The following is a 20,918-nucleotide window of genomic DNA, read 5'->3' on the forward strand; positions in this document are numbered from 1 at the left end:
CACAGGACGACATGCAAGCCTCCGACATCGTGGGGACAGTATGGACCGAGAAACAGCTCGGATGCCCAGCTGTCACGCGTAGCCAGACAAGGAATCAGCGCACGCCAGCACGAACCGCAGGGAGCGATCGGAGCCGGCGCTCAATTTCACCGAACTGGCAACAAAGACTCACACAAGGACTACAGCAAGATACATGGTTGCAAAACAACCGACAACATGTATCTTTTACAGACAACATTGCCTGGAAAGGGAAAGCCTTGTACATGCCCAAATCACTGCGCGGGGAGATCTTACATAGATCGCACGATGACAAATCTGCAGGGCATTTTGGGTTTGTAAAAACCCTCCACCTAACGGGAGACAACTTTGGTGGCCAAACCTCAGAAAAGACGTAAAAGACTATGGGGCCAACTGCCCCATATGTGCCACCACCAAACGGAAAGGAGGGAAACCCCACGGGCTGCTACAGCCGGTAGCCAGCCCCTCCCGCCCATGAGAAGAAATTTCCATGGATTTCATTGTGGACCTCCCACCCAGCCAAAGAAAAACTGTGATATGGGTGGTAAAAGACTATTTCTCGAAACAGGCACACTTCATCCCATGCACAACTATCCCCTCTGCACAACAACTGGCACGTTTGTTCCTAACACACATATACAGGATCCACGGCGCCCCCTACAGGTTGGTGACCGACAGAGGCACACAATTCACGTCAAAGTTTTGGCGGGAATTTTTAAAACTAATCGGAACCAAGCAAGCACTGTCCACTGCGTGGCACCCACACATGGACGGATCTACAGAGATCCTAAACTCAACACTTGAACAGTTCCTGAGGGCATTCATAAATTATCAACAGGACAACTGGGTAGACCTACTACCTTTTGCAGAGGTGGCCTATAATAACGCGGTACACCAGAGCACTGGCCACACCCCATTTAAGGTGGTCTACGGAAGGGACTTTGTACCAATACCAGAATTGCCGCAATCTGAAACCCTGCCCTGCTCACCAGATGATTGGGCGGCACAGCTGGCAACAACCTGGCCAATCATCCAAATGGCCCTAGCAGACGCACAAACCACGTACAAAAAATATGCGGACAACCACAGGGCGGAGGCACCGAACTACAAAGTGGGAGATAGGGTCTACCTCTCCACTAAGTTCATAAAGACCTCACAACCCTCAAAGAAATTGGCACCGAAATTCATTGGACCTTTTAAAATCATACAGGTAATCAACCCAGTTACCTTCAAACTGGAACTGCCTTACAATTTGAGACGGGTCCACCCAGTGTTTCACTGTGCACTACTGAAGCCAATGAGCACATCCAAATGGCATACGGAAGAACCTCTGCCCCCACCCATAATGATAGACAGCCAACAACATTTTGAAGTAAAAGAAATACTGGACTCAAGAAAGCAAAGAACACTACAATACCTCGTGAAATGGAAACATTTTTCACACCCAGAGTGGATCCAGGCACGACACGTCATGGCTAGACAACTAACAAGATGGTTCCACGAGGCATACCCTGAGAAACCAGCACCATAAGAACATTTTTGGGGGGCAACATGTCATGACCTCGTTGCAAGGCACAAAGAGCCTCACAACGTGGATCATGATCATTAAGGAAAAGAGGAAGGAGATAATCAAACCAGGGATTAACACAAGCACCCAAAAGCACCCACACCCATGGACCCATAGGCAGCTGAAAAGAAGGATGTCAGAGGAACGAAGATAAGACGCACCTGGTGCCCCGGAGGACACAACCGTCACTGGGAGACAAAAGAAGACACCGGGAAAACGCCCAGGCAGCCATCAAGGGTCCCATCAAGAGGGATCGGGTCAAAGCAGGGTGGGGAAGCCCGGGGCAATACAGGAGGGTATAAAAGGGGCACCCCCACACCACCTACCCTGTTCCCGTTTTTCGTTCTGTCAGCTATCATTCCAATAAACCAGAAATCCTTAATATCCATTAAGTGAGTCTGTGTCTTATTGCGAAGCGAGGCTGGCCCTGACAAGCAGTTCTTTGCGGATCTGCAACACCTACTCTACAACACGCCTAAAAGAGATGTTATTTTCATCACGGGAGACTGGAATGCTAAGGTGGGCAGTCAAATGACACCTGTGATTACAGGGAAGCATGGCCTGGGAGAACAAAATGAAGCAGGACATAGGCTGATAGAATTTTGCCAAGACAACTCAATCTGCATAACAAACACTCTCTTCCAACAACCTAAGAGACAGCTTTATACATGGACTTCACCAGATGGACAACACCGAAATCAGATTGACTACATCCTTTGCAGCCAAAGGTGGTGGTCATCTATACAGTTGGTAAAAACAAGACCTGGAGCTGACTGTAGTTCTGATCACATACTTCTTCTTGCACAATTTAGGATCAGACTAAAGAGATTAGGGAAGACCCACAGATCAACTAGATATGAGCTCACTAATATCCCTCAGGAATATGCAGTGGAGGTAAAGAATCGATTTAAGGGACTGGACTTAGTAGATAGGGTCCCGGAAGAACTACAGACAGAAGTTCGCAACATTGTTCAGGAGGCGGCAACAAAATACATCTCAAAGAAAGAGAAAACCAAGAAGGCAAAGTGACTGTCTGCTGAGACACTAGAAGTAGCCCAAGAAAGAAGGAAAGCAAAAGGCAACAGTGATAGGGGGAGATATGCCCAATTAAATGCAAAATTCCAGAGGTTAGCCAGAAGAGATAAGGAATTATTTTTAAACAAGCAATGCGCAGAAGTGGAAGAAGACAATAGAATAGGAAGGACAAGAGACCTCTTCCAGAAAATTAGAAACATTGGAGGTAAAATCCAGGCAAAAATGGGTATGATCAAAAACAAAAATGGCAAGGACCTAACAGAAGAAGAAGAGATCAAGAAAAGGTGGCAAGAATATACGGAAGATCTGTATAGGAAGGATAACAATATCGGGGATAGCTTTGACGGTGTGGTCAGTGAGCTAGAGCCAGACATCCTGAATAGTGAGGTTGAGTGGGCCTTAAGAAGCATTGCTAATAATGAGGCAGCAGGAGACGACGGCATCCCAGCTGAACTGTTCAAAATCTTGCAAGATGATGCTGTCAAGGTAATGCATGCTATATGCCAGCAAATTTGGAAAACACAGGAATGGCCATCAGATTGGAAAAAAAATCAACTTATATCTCCATACTGAAAAAGGGAAACACTAAAGAATGTTCAAACTATCAAACAGAGGCACTCATTTCACATGCCACTAAGGTAATGCTCAAGGTCCTGCAAGGTAGACTTCAGCAATTCATGGAGCAAAAATTGCCAGATGTACAAGCTGGTTTTAGAAAACGCAGAGGAACTAGGGACCAAATTGCCAATATCCACTGGATAATGGAAAAAGCCAGGGAGTTTCAGAAAAACATCTATTTCTGTTTTATTGACTATTCTAAAGCCTTTGACTGTGTGGACCATAACAAATTGTGGCAAGTTCTTAGCGGTATGGGGATACCAAGTCATCTTTTCTGCCTCCTGAAGAATCTATATAACGACCAAGTAGCAACAGTAAGAACGGACCACGGAACAACGGACTGGTTTAAGATTGGGAAAGCAGTACGGCAGGGCTGTATACTCTCACCCTACCTATTCAACTTGTACGCAGAACACATCATGCAACATGCTGGGCTTGAGGAATCCAAGGCTGGAGTTAAAATCGCTGGAAGAAACATTAACAATCTCAGATATGCAGATTATACCACTTTGATGGCTGAAAGCGAAGAGGAACTGAGGAGCCTTATGATGAAGGTGAAAGAAGAAAGTGCAAAAGCTGGCTTGCAGCTAAACCTCAAAAAAAAAAAAAAAACCAAGATTATGGCAACCAGCTTGATCAATAACTGGCAAATAGAGGGAGAAAATGTAGAAGCAGTGAAAGACTTTGTATTTCTTGGTGCGAAGATTACTGCAGATGTTGACTTCAGTCAGGAAACCAGAAGACGCTTAATCCTTGGGAGAAGAGCAATGAGAAATCTCAATAAAATAGTTAAGAGCAGAGACATCACACTGACAACAGAGGTCCGCATAGTTAAAGCAATGGTGTTCCCCGTAGTAACATATGGCTGCGAGAGCTGGACCATAAGAAAGGCTGAGAGAAGGGAGATCAATGCTTTTGAACTGTGGTGTTGGAGGAAAATTCTGAGAGTGCCTTGGACTGCCAGAAGATCAAACCAGTCCATTCTCCAGGAAATAAAGCCAGACTGCTCACTTGAGGGAATGATATTCAAGGCAAAACTGAAATACTTTGGCCACACAATGAGAAGACAGGACACCCTGGAGAAGATGCTGATGCTAGGAAGAGTGGAGGGCAAAAGGAATTGGGCCGACCAAGGGCAAGGTGGATGGATGATATTCTAGAGGTGACAGATTCGTCCCTGGGAGAGCTGGGGGTGTTGACGACCAACAGGAAGCTCTGCCGTGGGCTGGTCCATGAAGTCACGAAGAGTCGGAAGCGACTGAATGAATAAACAACAACAACAAACAGTGCTTGGCTATTGTTTTATAAGGACAAACTTCCAGGTATCCAGAGAAATGCTGAATTTAGTACCACTTCCTTTTTCTGTGCATAAATATATATAACATTAAATAGTGGTAGCCATTGGATTCTATAGCAAAGAATCTATAGAGTTCCTCTGATGGGAGGAGGTGGATGGGGACAAATTTAATAAATATATCATATCGTAACATATCATATAAAATATTGTCCTAATTTATAATCCTACTGAAGGTTCCTCACTCATAATTACTAACACACTTTGGCTCTGGCATTTGCTGTAAAGGAGATAAATGAGTATTCCCAGGTCCTGCAAAATGTTACCCTTGGCTTCCATATTGTTACTGACCATTTTGAGGAAAGTTCCACCTATCTTTTAGTAATGGAATTTCTATCTACCAGAGACAGATTTGTCCCTAACTTCAAGTGTGATATCCAGAACAATGCAATAGATGTCATTGGAGGACCCCATACTAAGACCTGTCTCAACATGGGAACCATACTCTACAACTACAAGTTTCCACAGGTGAGACATAGAAGTAGCTCAAGGTAGCAGATATTAAATACTTCTTTATTCAGAAGTTGCTTCAGACAGCAATGATAAAATTATTTTGATATTTCATTTTCTTCTGTGTTATGAAATCTCCTGATATAGGAAAGGAAATATCCATTATTTATCTTAGGATGGAATAGTACTCCGACTTTTTTCATTGGGTCCTCAGTACTTGGTCCTTTTTCTGCTTATTTTTTTAAATTATGTCTCCAATATTGTTTAGGTCCTCCTAATGTTGAAGAAATTTGTTTATATTAGTTCTTAGGGACTACTTTCATAAATTCAAGATGTGTGTCAATCAACACATATTATTGGAAGTATTTTTCCTCCTCCTTTGTGGAGAAAAACTATGTCTCTGTTTTTCTACCCCCCCCCCCAATTTAGCTGACATATGGAGCACCTGCATTGATCAATAATGAAGCAGAAACAATTTTCTTCAAATGGATGTTCCCAGATGAGATCCACCAATTTAATGGTATATTACAGTTACTGTTGTATTTTGGATGGACCTGGGTTGGGATAGTTTACTTTGATGAGGAAGATAAAGAGAGATTAATACAAAATAGGCTTTCCATGTTTTCTGAAAGAGGCATCTACTTTGAATTTAAAGAATATCTCCTCAAAATGATGTACGGTAATGAAGCTGCTGAAATGATGGAAAAGGCAGATAAATTATATAAACTGATCATGGGGAGTACAGTCATTCCAGTTATCTTGAATGCTGAAATTACAAGCATGGTGCCTTTGAGAGTAATGATCTATGTTTTAGATTCTGATGATATTCCAAAAGAGAGAAAAGCCAAAGTTTGGGTCGTGACTGCCCAGATGGAATTCACCTCCATTCTGATCCAAAGGGAGTTGCCCATCGATTTTCTCCATGGTGCTCTTTCCTTTGCAATTCACTCAAAGGAGCTGACAGGATTCCAATCATTTATGCAGAAGAGAAATCCAAACTTTGAAAAAGAAGATGGCTTTATCAGGGATTTCTGGAAAGATGCTTTTGAATGTTCATTCTCTAATGAGATGATAGATGGCAATGCTGAAGGGATCTGCACTGGAGAAGAGAAGCTGGAGTCTCTTCCTAATTCTGTGTTTGAGACCACCACAAGTGGACAGAGTTACAGCATCTACAATGCAGTCTATGCTGTGGCACATGCTCTGAGGGCCATGCGCTCCTCCTAACCAAAAGAGGGTCAGATATTTGATGAGAACAGATGGAAGCTCTTCCTTCAGTCACCATGGCAGGTAACATTGGCTAATGCAAAATTCAGGAAGCTCATCATAACATGTGCTCAGTCCCAGAGGATATATCAGAGAGAAAGATTGCTTCCTTAAAATAGTTGAAGCATTCTCAATCATGTCTCAGAGATCATATATTATTTGCATATAATTTTCAGTGTCATCAGGGAGTATTTGGCAGGAAAAAATAAAATGATAATAACAACCATAACAATCCTTACTATCCTTTTCTAATGCTCATTCAAATGTTCATCACAGTCCTGGACAGAACCTGAATACTGATTCTTGTGAAATGTATGGAAGGTCAAAAATGATGGAATGGATGAACAGACAGAAATATTTCAATATTCCACCATTTTTTGCAGCAGGTCTCCTTTAACAACAGTGCTGGGGAAGAGATCTCTTTTGGACCAAAGTGGGAATTACTAACTGGATTTGATATTCTCAATTCGATCACATTCCCAAACAAGTCCTTTCTGAGAATCCAATTGGAAAGATTGACCCTATGGGTTCCCCAGACAACCTTCTCAATGATTTCTGCAAAGGATAACATTTGGCCCAGATTCTTCAACCAGGTGTGCCTCATTTTTCATGTTTTGTGAATTAATTTATCTTTGGACATATCCTTGGGGGGGGAGGAAATTGGATTAATTCCTCTCATATCCTAATGCGATTGTACTAAGAGAGAATTCTAATGTTATGTATTAACAGACATTACCTCTTTCCATGTGCAATGACCCATGGCGTTTAGGCTATAGAAAGTTAAAACTTGAAGGGAAATTGTCTTGCTGTTATGACTGTGCACTGTGTCCAGAAGGGAAGATCACTGACCAAATATGTAAGCAAATGAAAATATAGAGTACATTGATTATTGAACAAATATTATGGGGATTGTGAGCTTTGCATCAGGTTGAATAGTTCAGGAATGACAAACCTGAACTAATTTTTCATAGTCCATTGTTCAAGATACTTGAGGATAAGACCAATAGGTTCATTCTATACAGTGAAAATTTTGTTATGGATCAGTAGTCTTATCATATTTGGTTTATTTTGTTTTCCTGAAAGAAAAAGAAACTATTCTGCAAGAAAACACCCTTTGTTGATATACTTAGTAACTTGGAATGATACTAAACCCCTGATAAGTCTATCTATATTATAGAATTATACTGTATAATATATCCATCCCATCCCTTCCCATCCAACATAGTACTATCTATCTTGTTTTCTTTGCAGAGTTAAAGGAAAGTTTTGCCATGGGTTTCTGCTGGTTTTTGTCTCCTACTCTGCCCAGTTCCCCTTGTTTGGTGGAGAGGGAGAGAGTAGAAGTATCATATTCAGGTAATGCATGCTATATGCCAGCAAATTTGGAAAACACAAGAATGGCCATCAGATTGGAAAAAATCAACTTATATCCCCATACCAAAAAAGGGAAACACTAAAGAATGTTCAAACTATAGAACAGTGGCACTCATTTCACATGCCAGTAAGGTAATGCTCAAAATCCTGCAAGGTAGAATTCAGCAGTTCATGGAGCGAGAATTGCCAGATGTACAAGCTGGGTTTAGAAAAGGCAGAGGAACTAGAGACCAAATTGCCAATATCCGCTGGATAATGGAAAAAGCCAGGGAGTTTCAGAAAAAACATCTATTTCTGTTTTATTGACTACTCTAAAGCCTTTGACTGTGTGGACCATAACAAATTGTGGCAAGTTCTTAGCGGTATGGGGATACCAAGTCATCTTGTCTGCCTCCTGAAGAATCTGTATAACGACCAAGTAGCAACAGTAAGAACAGACCACGGAACAACGGACTGGTTTAAGATTGGGAAAGGAGTACGGCAGGGCTGTATACTCTCACCCTACCTATTCAACTTGTATGCAGAACACATCATGCGACAAGCTGGCCTTGAGGAATCCAAGGCTGGAGTTAAAATCTCTGGAAGAAACATTAACAATCTCAGATATGCAGATGATACCACTTTGATGGCTGAAAGCGAAGAGGAACTGAGGAGCCTTATGATGAAGGTGAAAGAAGAAAGTGCAGAAGCTGGCTTGCAGCTAAACCTCAAAAAAACCAAGATTATGGCAACCAGCTTGATTGATAACTGGCAAATAGAGGGAGAAAATGTAGAAGCAGTGAAAGACTTTGTATTCCTAGGTGCAAAGATTACTGCAGATGCTGACTGCAGTCAGGAAATCAGAAGACGCTTAATCCTTGGGAGAAGAGCAATGACAAATCTCGATAAAATAGTTAAGAGCAGAGACATCACACTGACAACAAAGGCCCGCATAGTTAAAGCAATGGTGTTCCCTGTAGTAACATATGGCTGTGAGAGCTGGACCATAAGAAAGGCTGAGAGAAGGAAGATCGATGCTTTTGAACTGTGGTGTTGGAGGAAAATTCTGAGAGTGCCTTGGACTGCAAGAAGATCCAACCAGTCCATCCTCCAGGAAATAAAGCCAGACTGCTCACTTGAGGGAATGATATTAAAGGCAAAACTGAAATACTTTGGCCACATAATGAGAAGACAGGACACCCTGGAGAAGATGCTGATGCTGGGGAGAGTGGAGGGCAAAAGGAAGAGGGGCCGACCAAGGGCAAGGTGGATGGATGATATTCTAGAGGTGACGGACTCGTCCCTGGGGGAGCTGGGGGTGTTGACGACCGACAGGAAGCTCTGGCGTGGGCTGGTCCATGAAGTCACGAAGAGTCGGAAGCGACTAAACGAATAAACAACAACAAAGCTCATTATCAATTACATTTTCTTCAAAAAATAATCAATCCTGATTGTTTTCTAGAAGGAAAGGATATCTCCAAAGTGTGATGAAGGTTTATGATTGCAACTTTCAGTACTTATTTTACAATCATGGTAATAATACAAACAAACAAAAGTGAAATGCAGAATGAAAACCAACTTACATTTGAAGTCATTCCAAAACAAGATCTGAGATGTTGCCAAGTCATGTGTAGGGTGAAAAAGAAGGCTACCATGGATATTAATGGAAAGAAATTGTCAACATCCATATCTTAACTACAAATTATTTCATAAGCTATTGGAGAACCAGCAAATACTTAAAAAAAAATATTTTTGTACAATAATGTGGAAACTTGAAAATGACAGAACCATGATTTTTTTTTCCATTTTTAAGAAAACCTTAAACATAATTAACAAAATAATAGAATAATTTGCATTTTTATACAGTATATGCTCTGCTCACTGACACTCATGCCCAAGTCACCCTCTAGTTGGACTTCTGCAATGCACTCTATGTGGGACTGCCTTGAACAATATCCAGAAGTTTCAGATGGTGCAAAGTACAGCAGCACAGGTAGTTATGTGTGCCCCTACAAGGGTACACATTACACTTCTGCTCAGCAAACTGCATTAGTTTCCCGTTTGTTTCTTGGTCCAATTGAAGGTGCTGCTTTTAATGTTAAAGTCATTCATGGCCTGGAGCTGGGTTATTTGATGGACTTCCTGTCCCTGATTACATCTGCCCATCCCATCAGGTCAGGCAGAGAAGGCATGCTGATGCTCCTGCCTGTCAGGGAATTACTTTTAGGTGAGTCACAGGAGGTGGGCCTTCTCTTCTGTGGCGCCTGCCTTGTGGAATCTTCTTCTCCTGGAAGTGAGGTTAACCCCATTGCTTTTAACATTCTGAAAGTCCCGCAAAACCTGGCTACGTGATGAGGCCTGGGGGACCCTGAGGACCAAAGAGAATTTGCAATTGCTCCCTTACTATGGTTCACATCATCCTCTCCTGTTTTCTGTGGGTTTTTAAAATAGTATTTATAGTTTTAATGATTGCTTTATATGTATTTTTTTGATTGAGTGTTGTATGCTTCCCAGAGTCATTTTCTTGTGAGATAGGCAGCTATATAAATTTCACCAATCATTAAAATAAATATAAATCACAATATATTAATTTACCTTGATGCTTAACATAATTAGTGTTTCTATGACCATTTAGTTTTGCTTTGTTTTATGCTTTCCTAGACTTAGATGACTGTTTCCCATGTCCAGAAGATCAATATCCAAACAAGGATTGAGATAGTTGCCTTCAAAAAAGCATAACTTATTTGACTTATCAAGAACCTTTGGGGATTTATTTGTTAATGATCGCAATCTCCTTTTCTGTCATCTCAGCTGTGGTGCTGGGGATATTCATTAAACAGCAGGACACTCCCATCATCAAAGCCAACAACAGAAACCTCACCTACATTCTCCTCATGGCTCTCCTCCTCTCCTTCCTTTGCACTTTGCTCTTCATTGGCCAACCTGGCCAAGTGAAATGTCTCATGCGACAAACTGCTTTTGGCATCATCTTCTCTGTTGCCATTTCTTGCATACTGGGTAAAACAACCATGGTTGTTCTGGCTTTCATGGCCACCAAGACAGGCTCCAAAATGAGGAAATGGGTGGGGAAAAGGCTGGCCAACACTATTGTTCTATCTTGCTCCCTAGTGCAAGTCACCTTCTGTAGTGTGTGGCTGGCAATTTCTCCCCCATGCCCAGACTCAGACATGCACTCAGTGTCTGAAGAGATTGTTCTGGAATGTAATGAAGGTTCAGCCCCTATGTTTTATACTGTCCTTGGCTTTATGGAGTTCTTGATTGCTGTCAGCTTCACAGTGGCCTTCCTAGCTAGGAATTTACCTGACAGCTTCAATGAAGCCAAATTTATCACCTTCAGCATGTTGGTCTTTTGTAGTGTATGGGTATCATTTGTTCCCACCTACCTGAGTACAAAGGGGAAATACATGGTGGCTGTGGAAATCTTCTCCATTTTGGCTTCAGCAGCTGGATTACTGGGCTGCATCTTTTTCCCCAAATGCTATATCATTATTTTGAGACCTGAGTTGAATAAGAAGGAGCAACTAATAAAGAAATGAAACTAATTTTTATACAAGACTCATTCAATGAAGTCAAATTGATTACTTTCAGCATGCTCATTTTCTTTGCAACCTGGGTTTCTGCATTCTTTCCTCATATGGGTACATCAAGGAGACATACAAGGCAGTAGCTCTGATGATCTCTTCCACATTCATTTCAGAACCTACAGAACTGTTCCTCATCTTTTATTTCAAATGTTACAAGAGTATTCTGTGCCCTAATCAAAAATACAAGGTTATAGCTTATCAAGAAGAAAATGCTATATGAAAAATTGTTTTTAACCTCATAACAAAAGGCTTCATTTCCTGCAGCCCACAAACAAAAAGAAAGAAAAACCCTCTTCAGAATCACCCATAACTTTGAGAACATATCTAGTGTGGATGGGTTCATCCACCCCCCCATTTATTTTTTGTGATGCTTTTAGAGGAAAAAACAACAACAACTAAAGCCTAATATGTGTGCTGTATCTGCCATTTAAATCTCTCCCAATATTCTCCCTTACAATTATTTAAATGTACAGGAAATTCTCACTGATATCCCCTGCCCCAAATCTGAAAATGCCATTTTGGTGTTGTGGGTAGGATGCTGGGCTGGAAATTGGGAAACCAATGGGTTCTTGTCATCTAGGTGATAAATTGTGGTAACTGAGGAGAAAAAATTGGTTGGATATGGTGTTTGAGAATTGATTCTCAACTTTCCAGATGTAATTCACCTCATTCACAATGACAACTTTAGCCTTTGTTAGCTATCTTTAATTACGCTGTTGCTGTTGCTGTTATTGTGTTATGTTGTTGCTGTTATTCTTCTGCCTTCAATTGCATCTCATTCTGCACTGCTGATATTGTTGCATAAAGCAAGGGTTTGTGTGTGAGGGATCTGTAGTTATATATTACCCTGGAAGATACTGGATTGACAGTAGTTGTATGTTTGTGCTTTGAGTCTTCTCTTGAAAGTATTTTTAAGCATCAAGAGGCCTAAAAAAGGAAAGAAACAGAAATGGAAGAGAAACCGAAAAAGGAAAGGAAAAAGAAAAAAGAAAAAAAAAAGGAAAAGGAAAAGAAAAAGAACATTTCAAGAGATCTGTATATTTTGTATGGGTTTAGTAGGGCCATAAAAATCCCCCCCCCCAAAAAAATCAGTAGAATTAACATTAAAATACAAAAGGGACCATTTGAAAAGATGTCAGTACCAGAAGTAAAACAAAGGATACAATCCCTGGGGGACCATCCTGTAACCCAGGAGTCCCACAGGACAAAGTCCTTTCTACCATAATAGTAGCAGAATGTTGGGAAATGGGGACATCTGCAAGAGGGACATTCTTACCCATTTAAATAGCTGGGCAAGTGCCTAGTCAAAGAGACAGTCCTGCTCATAATCCAAGCACCCCTCATCTTTACTGTAGAAGGTGGGAGGCATATAAGGATGCACAGAAAACACATTCTTCAACATGCTATTTCACTGAAGGGCATACATTATTTAGGCTTTTCATAATGGCCAGCCTACTGGCACTATATGAATTCCATATGTAAAGGAACTTCCAGAGGAATACAACTAAAGATGATTACATGAGAAGGAATGTTTAACAGACCCCAGGAACATAGAGGAGCAAGCAAGACCGTTATAGAAGAGATTCCCCAGTACAGGGAAGGGGAAAGAGACTCAGAGGATATCTGCCTTAATTACACTAGGGATTTGTTGATCTACAGAATATCTTTGGCAGGTTTCCAAGGTTCTTTCCCTTACTCCACTAACATTAAAGGTCATTCGAGAAATCCAAGTAATTCTTATTTCTTGAGCTGCCAAGTTTGAAAGCTTGACAGTATGCAGTATTATGGCTGCATATATCATCATCCTCTCTAACTTGTAGGACTCTGAGCCAGAGGAGCTTGCACCAGCAAAATGTCAGGGAACAACCATTCACTCGAGACTGACTCCACCACTAATCTGCCAGGGGAAGTACAAGAGAAGTCAACTAATAAAGTCCTGGGACACAAACTACCACACCTTCCTTTAAACGTGTTGCACTTTTCCCTTCTTCCAGTGGCACTTTTAATAAGCCAAGTCATTTATTTATTATGATTATTATTCAGTGGTGTTACAGGTCACTCCACGTGTGATCAACTCCAAGTGGTATACATAGCTGACATTTGTAATTATGGTTAAAATAATATAGTAAGTACAAACAAAATCTACCCTATAATACCCCAAGAAACATTCCTCACATGAATCAAATACCGCATTACAAGAGGGAACAGCATTAGAGCATCCCAGCCCCAAGACCTACAGGGACAGTCAGGAATTCATGGCTTTCCCAAATTCCAATGGGGTTGGAGAGCTTCAAATCTCCAGAGGAACATTTTTTCCATAGATGGGAGGGAGCAGCTGAAAAGGCCCGTCTCTTTCCTCCCAACTGATGGAAGCCCCTACAAGAAGTGGTCAAGAGAGAATACATTATTCCAGACCTCATTGGTGAGGCACATGCAGTTGAGAGTAGGTGGTCCAAAGATACCAAGGTCCTGAGCCATAGGCAGCTTTAGCGGTGACATCCAGAAAGTTGAATTGCAACCAGTGAAATCAGAGGTAATCAATATAGCTTTTGAAGTAGTGGTGTTACATCAATTAAAGACATGAAAGCTCTATTTCTATCCCTCCCTCTACTCCACTTCTTACCCCTACTCCTACCCTACTAAGGATATGCATTTATTAAGGGAAAATTTAGCTCCTGTTTCTGTCTCTATCTCTGTCTTTATCTCTATCCCTACCCCTATCTACATATCTGTATCTGTATCTGGAGGAAGAGACAACAGTCCTTCAGTCCTTTACAAACAGATTCTTGGATGGCAAGCAACTTAGGAATCTAGACGAGGACACTATGATATCAAAAGGCCTTTGGGTATGTCATAATATCATTCTGCAAATGCTGCAAACTTTGGTCACTATGAAGACGTTCAAATCTCCAGAGGAACATTTTTCCACATATGGGAGAGAGCAGCTGGAAAGGCCTATCTCTGTCCTCCTGACTAATGGCAGTCCCTAAGAGAAGTGGTATGGATAGAATATGTTCTTCCAGAACCCATTGGCCAGGAAGATGATATTGGGAGTAGGTGGTCCAAACATACCTAGGTCCTGAGCCATGGACATCTTTAATGGTGACATCCAGAAACTTGAATTGCAACCAGTGTAATCATTTGTAATCAATGTAACTTTTGAAGTAGTGGTGCTATATCAATTAAAGACATGAAATTACTGAATCTCTGTTTCTATTTTTATTCCCTAAGTCTTCTCCCATTCTTACCCCTACATGACTATCATCCTTATATGTTTGCTTCAGTCAAGACTGGGTTGAAAGAGGGAGATATGACTGAAGCAAACATGTTATACTGCCACTTTTCACTGAGGATCTTGCATTAAGCCGAGGGACTGACAAAATGACCTCTGGAAAAGAGCTTCTATTCTTTTTAAACTGTACTTTGAATCAAGAATGTTCAGAATCTGATTATAGATTTGTATCCAACCAACACGGTAGTGTCTTTGGAATAAGGAATCTCCAATTTTTATTCTTCTTTTCTGCATATTGTGCTCCCCTAATTTCCTGCTTCATATCTAATGAATGAATCCATTATATACGTTACTATAAGATTAAGTGAAGATAATCAAGCATCAGAGATCACACATGAATCTTATACATATGTATATGTATAGTGTATATATATATATGTATAATACATACATACATGCATACATACATCATATGTATAAACATAGCTCCAGATGCATATAGCCCCGCTCCACAGATGAGTACCCAAACATATTTTTTCCCCTTCTGCATATCCCCAATTGCCCATGATCCACATTTTGGGGTTTGCCAACTTTTTTAGTGTTTAAGGCTGATATGGATAGGGGGTATTTAGTTTTGATATTGGCAGGGCAACAGAAATATTGCTCTGGAAAATATGGCCCATGTGTTGACTGTATAGAAAAGTTATCAAGTGGATATTTCAGTGACATTGATAACATGGTACACATAGTATGCATGTATTCCAGTCTCTCCCTCTGTCTGTGTGTACATGCATATGTATGAAGATACATACATATATAATATAAGAAACAGGGCCAGACATTTCCTCCATGATACTATATCCTTGATAATTCATTTTATCTTTTCCACAGCCTGCTTGGCTGCTCTACCAAATGCTAGAGTGTGCTGTACTTCTTAACTTCTTGTTCCTTTCCTGAATTGGTATCTTCATTGCCAATTCTAAGGCTGGTTGATGTACCTGTTGTCATTAATTTGGTCTTCTTTATATTTAAGTTTAGTCCCATTTTTCACTGTGCTCTTTGACTACTAGCGCTTGCAGATCCTTTCTATTTTCAGCTATTGCAGTAGTGTCTTCAGTGCAGCACAGGGTATTGAGGTTTCTTCCTCCAATTTTAAACCCATCTTCTTCTAATCCAGCTTCACTAAATATATATTCAGCATATAGGTTGAATAAATAAGGGGAGAGTTTATAGCACTGTCTCACTCCACCGCCAATGTGGAGCTTGTTTCTTTCCCCACATTGTGTCTGTACTGTGGCCTCCTGACCTCTATGTAAATTTCTCATGAGGAAAATGAGATCTTCTTGTATTCTCATTTTTCTGAGCACATTCCACAGCTTGACGTGATCAACACAATCAAAGGATTTTCTATTACCAGTTAAGCACATAGTGACTTCTGTGGGATATTATTTGGCTTTCTCAATTATCCAATATGTATCAGCAATAATGTCTCATGTTCCTCTACCTTTTGTCAAGCCAGCTTGAACATCTGGTATCTCTTTTTCCATATAGGGCTCTAATCGGCATTGGATGATCCTAAGCACTATTTTGCTAGCATGGAAAATTAAGGATATTGTATAACAGTTTCTACACTGCATTAATTTTCCTTTTTTTGTGGGGGGGTAATGGAATGTAGACTGACCACCCCCAATCTCTTGACCATTAAGTCATTCTCCAGATTTGCTGGATAGCTGGTTCTTGCTTTCATGGCCACAAAGCCAGGTTCCAAAATGAGGAAATGGGTAGGGAAAAGGCTGGCCTACACTATTGTCCTATCTTGCTCCCTGGTGCAAGTCATAAATTGTGTTGTGTGGTGGGCAATTTCTCCCCAGTTTCCAGATTCAGATCTTTACTCTATGGCTGAAGAGATTGTCGTGGAATGTAATGATGGTTCAACCACCATGTTTTAATCTGTCCTTGGCTTCATGGGGTTCTTGACTGAGGTCAACTTCATGGTGGCCTTCCTAGCTAGGAATTTACCTGACAGCTTCAATGCAGCTAAATTTATCAATTTCAGCATGTTGGTCTTGTGCAGTGTCTGGATATCATTGTTCCCACCTATCTGAGAATGAAGGGCAAATACATGGTGGCAATTGTGATCTTTTCCATTATGGCTTCAGCAGCTGGATTGCTGGGCTGCATCTTTTATTCTAAATGCTATGTTATTGTGCTGAGGCCAGACATGAACAAAAAGGGACAACAAATAAAGAGAGAAAAATGAATTATGGCTCTCTAAATCATAAATTCTTTTAGTGCTAGCTTTAGTCTCCAGCACCTACTGGACAACACGTTTAAAAGAGATTTTATTTTCATCATGGGAGACTGGAATGCTAAGGTGGGCAGTCAAATGACACCTGGAATTACAGGTAAGCATGGCCTTGGAGAACAAAACGAAGCAGGACATAAGCTGATAGATTTTGCCAAGACAATTCATTCTGCATAACAAACACTCAGTTCCAACAACCTAACAGAGGGCTTTATACATGGACTTCACCAGATGGACAACACTGAAATCAGATTGACTACATCTTTTGCAGCCAAAGATGGCGGACATCTACACAGTTAGTAAAATCAAGACCTGGAGCTGACTGTAGTTCAGATCATGCTCTTCTTATTGCACAATTTAGGATCAGACTAAAGAAATGAAGGAAGACCCACAGATCAGCTAGATATGAGCTCACTAATATTCCTAAGGAATATGCAGGGGAGGTGAAGAATCGATTTAAGGGACTGGACTTAGTAGATAGGGTGCCGGAAGAACTATGGACAGAAGTTCGCAACATTGTTCAGGAGGCGGAAACAAAATGCATCCCAAAGAAAGAGAAAACCAAGAAGGCAAAATGGCTGACTGCTGAGACACTAGAAGTAGCCCAAGAAAGAAGGAAAGCAAAAGGCAACAGTGATAGGGGGAGATATGCCCAATTAAATGCAAAATTCCAGAGGTTAGCCAGAAGAGATAAAGAATTATGTTTAAACAAGCAATGCATGGAAGTGGAAGAAGACAATAGAATAGGAAGGACAAGAGACCTCTTCCAGAAAATTAGAAACATCGGAGGTAAAATCCAGGCAAAAATGGGTATGATCTAAAACAAAGATGGCAAGGACCTAACAGAAGAAGAAGAGATCAAGAAAAGATGGCAAGAATATACAGAAGACCTGTATAGGAAGGATAACAATATTGGGGATAGTTTTGACAGTGTGGTCAGTGAGCTAGAGCCAGACATCCTGAAGAGTGAGGTTGAATGGGCCTTAAGAAGCATTGCTAATAACAAGGCAACAGGAGACGACGGCATCCCAGTTGAACTGTTCAAAATCTTGCCAGATGATGCTGTCAAGGTAATGCATGCTATATGCCAGCAAATTTGGAAAACAAAAGAATGGCCATCAGATTGGGAAAAAAATCAACTGATATCTCCATACCGAAAAAGGGAAACACTACAGAATGTTCAAACTATCGAACAGTGGCTCTCATTTCACATGCCAGTAAGGTAATGCTCAAGATCCTGCAAGGTAGACTTCATCAATTCATGGAGTGAAAATTGCCAGATGTACAAGCTGGGTTTAGAAAAGGCAGAGGAATTAGGGACCAAATTGCCAATATCTGATGGATAATGGAAAAAGCCAGGGAGTTTCAGAAAAACATCTATTTCTGTTTTATTGATGATTCTAAAGTTTCCTCATTTGAATATGAGTCTGCAGTCATAATAAAATGAATTGTTAAGGATATACCATCTCGGAGGAAATGCTTGGCCCAGTTTCTTAGATTATGTATGTATCTGTCTTCATACATATATATAAGTACACACACACACACAGAGAGAGTGGATAACATGCACACTATGTTTACCATGTTATCAATGTCACAGAAATATACACTTGATAACTTTCCTATACAGTCAACACATGGGCCATATTTTCCAGAGCAATATTTCTGTTACCCTGCCAGTGCCAAAACTAAACATCCACTATCCATATCAACCTCAAGTACTTCAAAAGTTGGCAAACCCGAAAAAAGGTTGATCATGGGCAACTGGGAACATCCAGAAGGGGGAAAAAAATCTCTTTTTGGGTATTCATCTGTGGAGCAGGGCTATAAGCAGGCTAAAGAAAGTGAAGAACAATATTTAGTTCCATGGTAAATATTGTTTGGATTTTTACATAAAATTAGGTAATTCTCAGCCCCATAAATGGAGGATCATGAAATATATAGTTCATTAATTAAAAATAAAACATTAACCTTTGTAATGGTAAACAGTTAGAATATACCAAAAACTGACAGCAGTCTCTTTTCAATGCAAAGGAAAATAAATAAATAAATGAAGGGTGGGAGGGAGGGAATATATTTTAGAAATTAATAAATTTCTTAAATTTCAGATGACTTTTAGTGCCCCCCCCAGCTTTATTAAACAGACCCTGATCACAGTTATTTTTGTGCATATGCTAAAATAGCGAGGATTTAGAACAGCAATTAAATTCCACATTAAATAGGAAGGAGTATCTGACTGATAGTCAAGTCTTTCCATTTCCCATGTCATTGATCAAGAGGCCTTGTTGCAGGGCCATAAAATATCAATTATGGACAAGTGATTGATTTGATAGGGTGGAGGCTTATGTCAGCCACCAAGCTGGAAACAAATTCATGGCCAACATCATGTGACCATCAGGATATGGGTTAAAAATCATTTGAAATGAGTGAAAAGAACCAAGCAGCATTTTTACTTTGCAATAAAACACTGCTGAAAACTATGGCACTCCCAGACTTGAAAACTTTATGTTCTGAAATTTATCCACTTTGTCAATGTAGCCTAATTAAAAATGTGTCTCTGATGATATTTCTTTATTATTAGCTTATTTACTAGGCACTACACACTGTTCCAATCCTAAAGGAGTCTGAGCACCTTACCAGACCTAGTCTGATTAGGAAGGTTAAAAGCAAATGTCAGGATATAGTTAAATGACAAATGCAATAACCCAAGTGCTGAAAAAGCTATCCAAAAAAACAATAAAGGGTGTGGGAGCCTATAAAGTGATGGGTCCACTTCTCTTTGGCTCTTTGGAAAGGTCATGTTTGAATGTACTTCCTAAAATCCAGCAGGGTGAGAGGGAGTTTAAATTTGGTAGTTCTCTTGTTGCAGAGAATTCCATCTTTACAGCTACAGAATGGGAAAAAATGTTTCTTGTTTGGCATTTGTTCACTGGAATTTTCTTTTTTTCTTTTTTTCCCTCTAGCTTCTACATTGTTTTCAGATATGAGCCCTTTTCTTCCTAGCCCATCAATATTGTCATTCTATTTTCTACTCAAAGTCTCTAAGGAGTTTCACTGAACATCCATCAATTTCCCCTACAATTACCCAAGGAGTCCTAGTAATGTAGCTTCTTCTCAAATCCTTGAGGAATTCCAATGGACAATGCAGAAGAACATCTCCAGATTGAAAGGTGCTATTAATTGTGGGACCAGAGAGCTAGAGACATGACAGTCTGCTCGTTGAGAAAGAATTTATATGTGGACTGTTCTAATTACTGAGATATTTCTCTTATGTTTCACTGTTGCAGACGGAGCTGGTTCCTATGTGGTGACATACGTTTTCTCTTTAGAAGATGTTATTTTTCATGGCAGTAATGGCAGTATTGCTGCCAGGAGTTGTATGCCTTATTCCTGCTCCTACAGCATGTGCTGTGGGGAAACCTCACCTTATTAAGCATAAGTATTTTCTATCAGGGGATTTCATAATGGCTGGCATACTATCTCAGTTCTACATGGCATCTGATCCAATGAGTTTCACAAGGCATCCATCTGAAGAACTGGTTGACGAGCTCATGTAAAGACTTTCTCTTCTTAACTGTAGCATATCTCAAGCCAGATATCTTTCTCTAATGTGGTGCCTGGACCGAGTTAATTACTGTCATTACTTGTAGCACAAGCTTTTTCTCCTGTTTCTTGACGGTTAGTTCCTTAATTCTTAAGTAATATTGATTGGTCCCTACTGATATTTCTTCCCTGGCAAATAAATAATAAACCCACACATACATACACATACATATTGGGCTTTTCTCATTTACTTAGTATGGAATGAATTATCAATGCTGTTCTATTGAATCACCCTTTGTAGCTAATTAAACATCAACATTTAGTGGTTTAATTGTTTCTCTGAGTATTAGGGAACAAGGGGCTGTGTAGCACTTTGAATTTGCTTCCAGACAGCTGCTTCAGCAGGCAGGGAGCAGAAATGTAGGGCCCGTCTGCCCTAACAAAAGAGCTACCTCTTTTCCTAGGATAAGGGAGCCCTTTGAATGTCTTTCATGATTTGAGAAAAACAACATTTGCCCTCAACCATGCCTCAAATCACATCCCCCCCCCAAAAAAAAACACTCCGAAGTGGA

General features: G+C 40.5%; 1 protein-coding gene across 1 annotated transcript in view; it reads left to right on the forward strand.

The window, feature by feature from the left end:
* The window catches only part of LOC134496966 (vomeronasal type-2 receptor 26-like), a 33,759-nt gene that overhangs the window by 3,438 nt on the left and 9,403 nt on the right, over positions 1–20,918 (forward strand). The window contains exon 3 of the mRNA XM_063302681.1: positions 20,206–20,356. Within this exon, the coding sequence (XP_063158751.1) occupies positions 20,206–20,356 (151 nt within the window). The remainder of the gene's footprint in view (positions 1–20,205; positions 20,357–20,918) is intronic.

The sequence above is a fragment of the Candoia aspera genome, chromosome 4 (assembly GCF_035149785.1).
Source record: "Candoia aspera isolate rCanAsp1 chromosome 4, rCanAsp1.hap2, whole genome shotgun sequence".
In the NCBI taxonomy this organism is placed as follows: Eukaryota; Metazoa; Chordata; class Lepidosauria; order Squamata; family Boidae; genus Candoia; species Candoia aspera.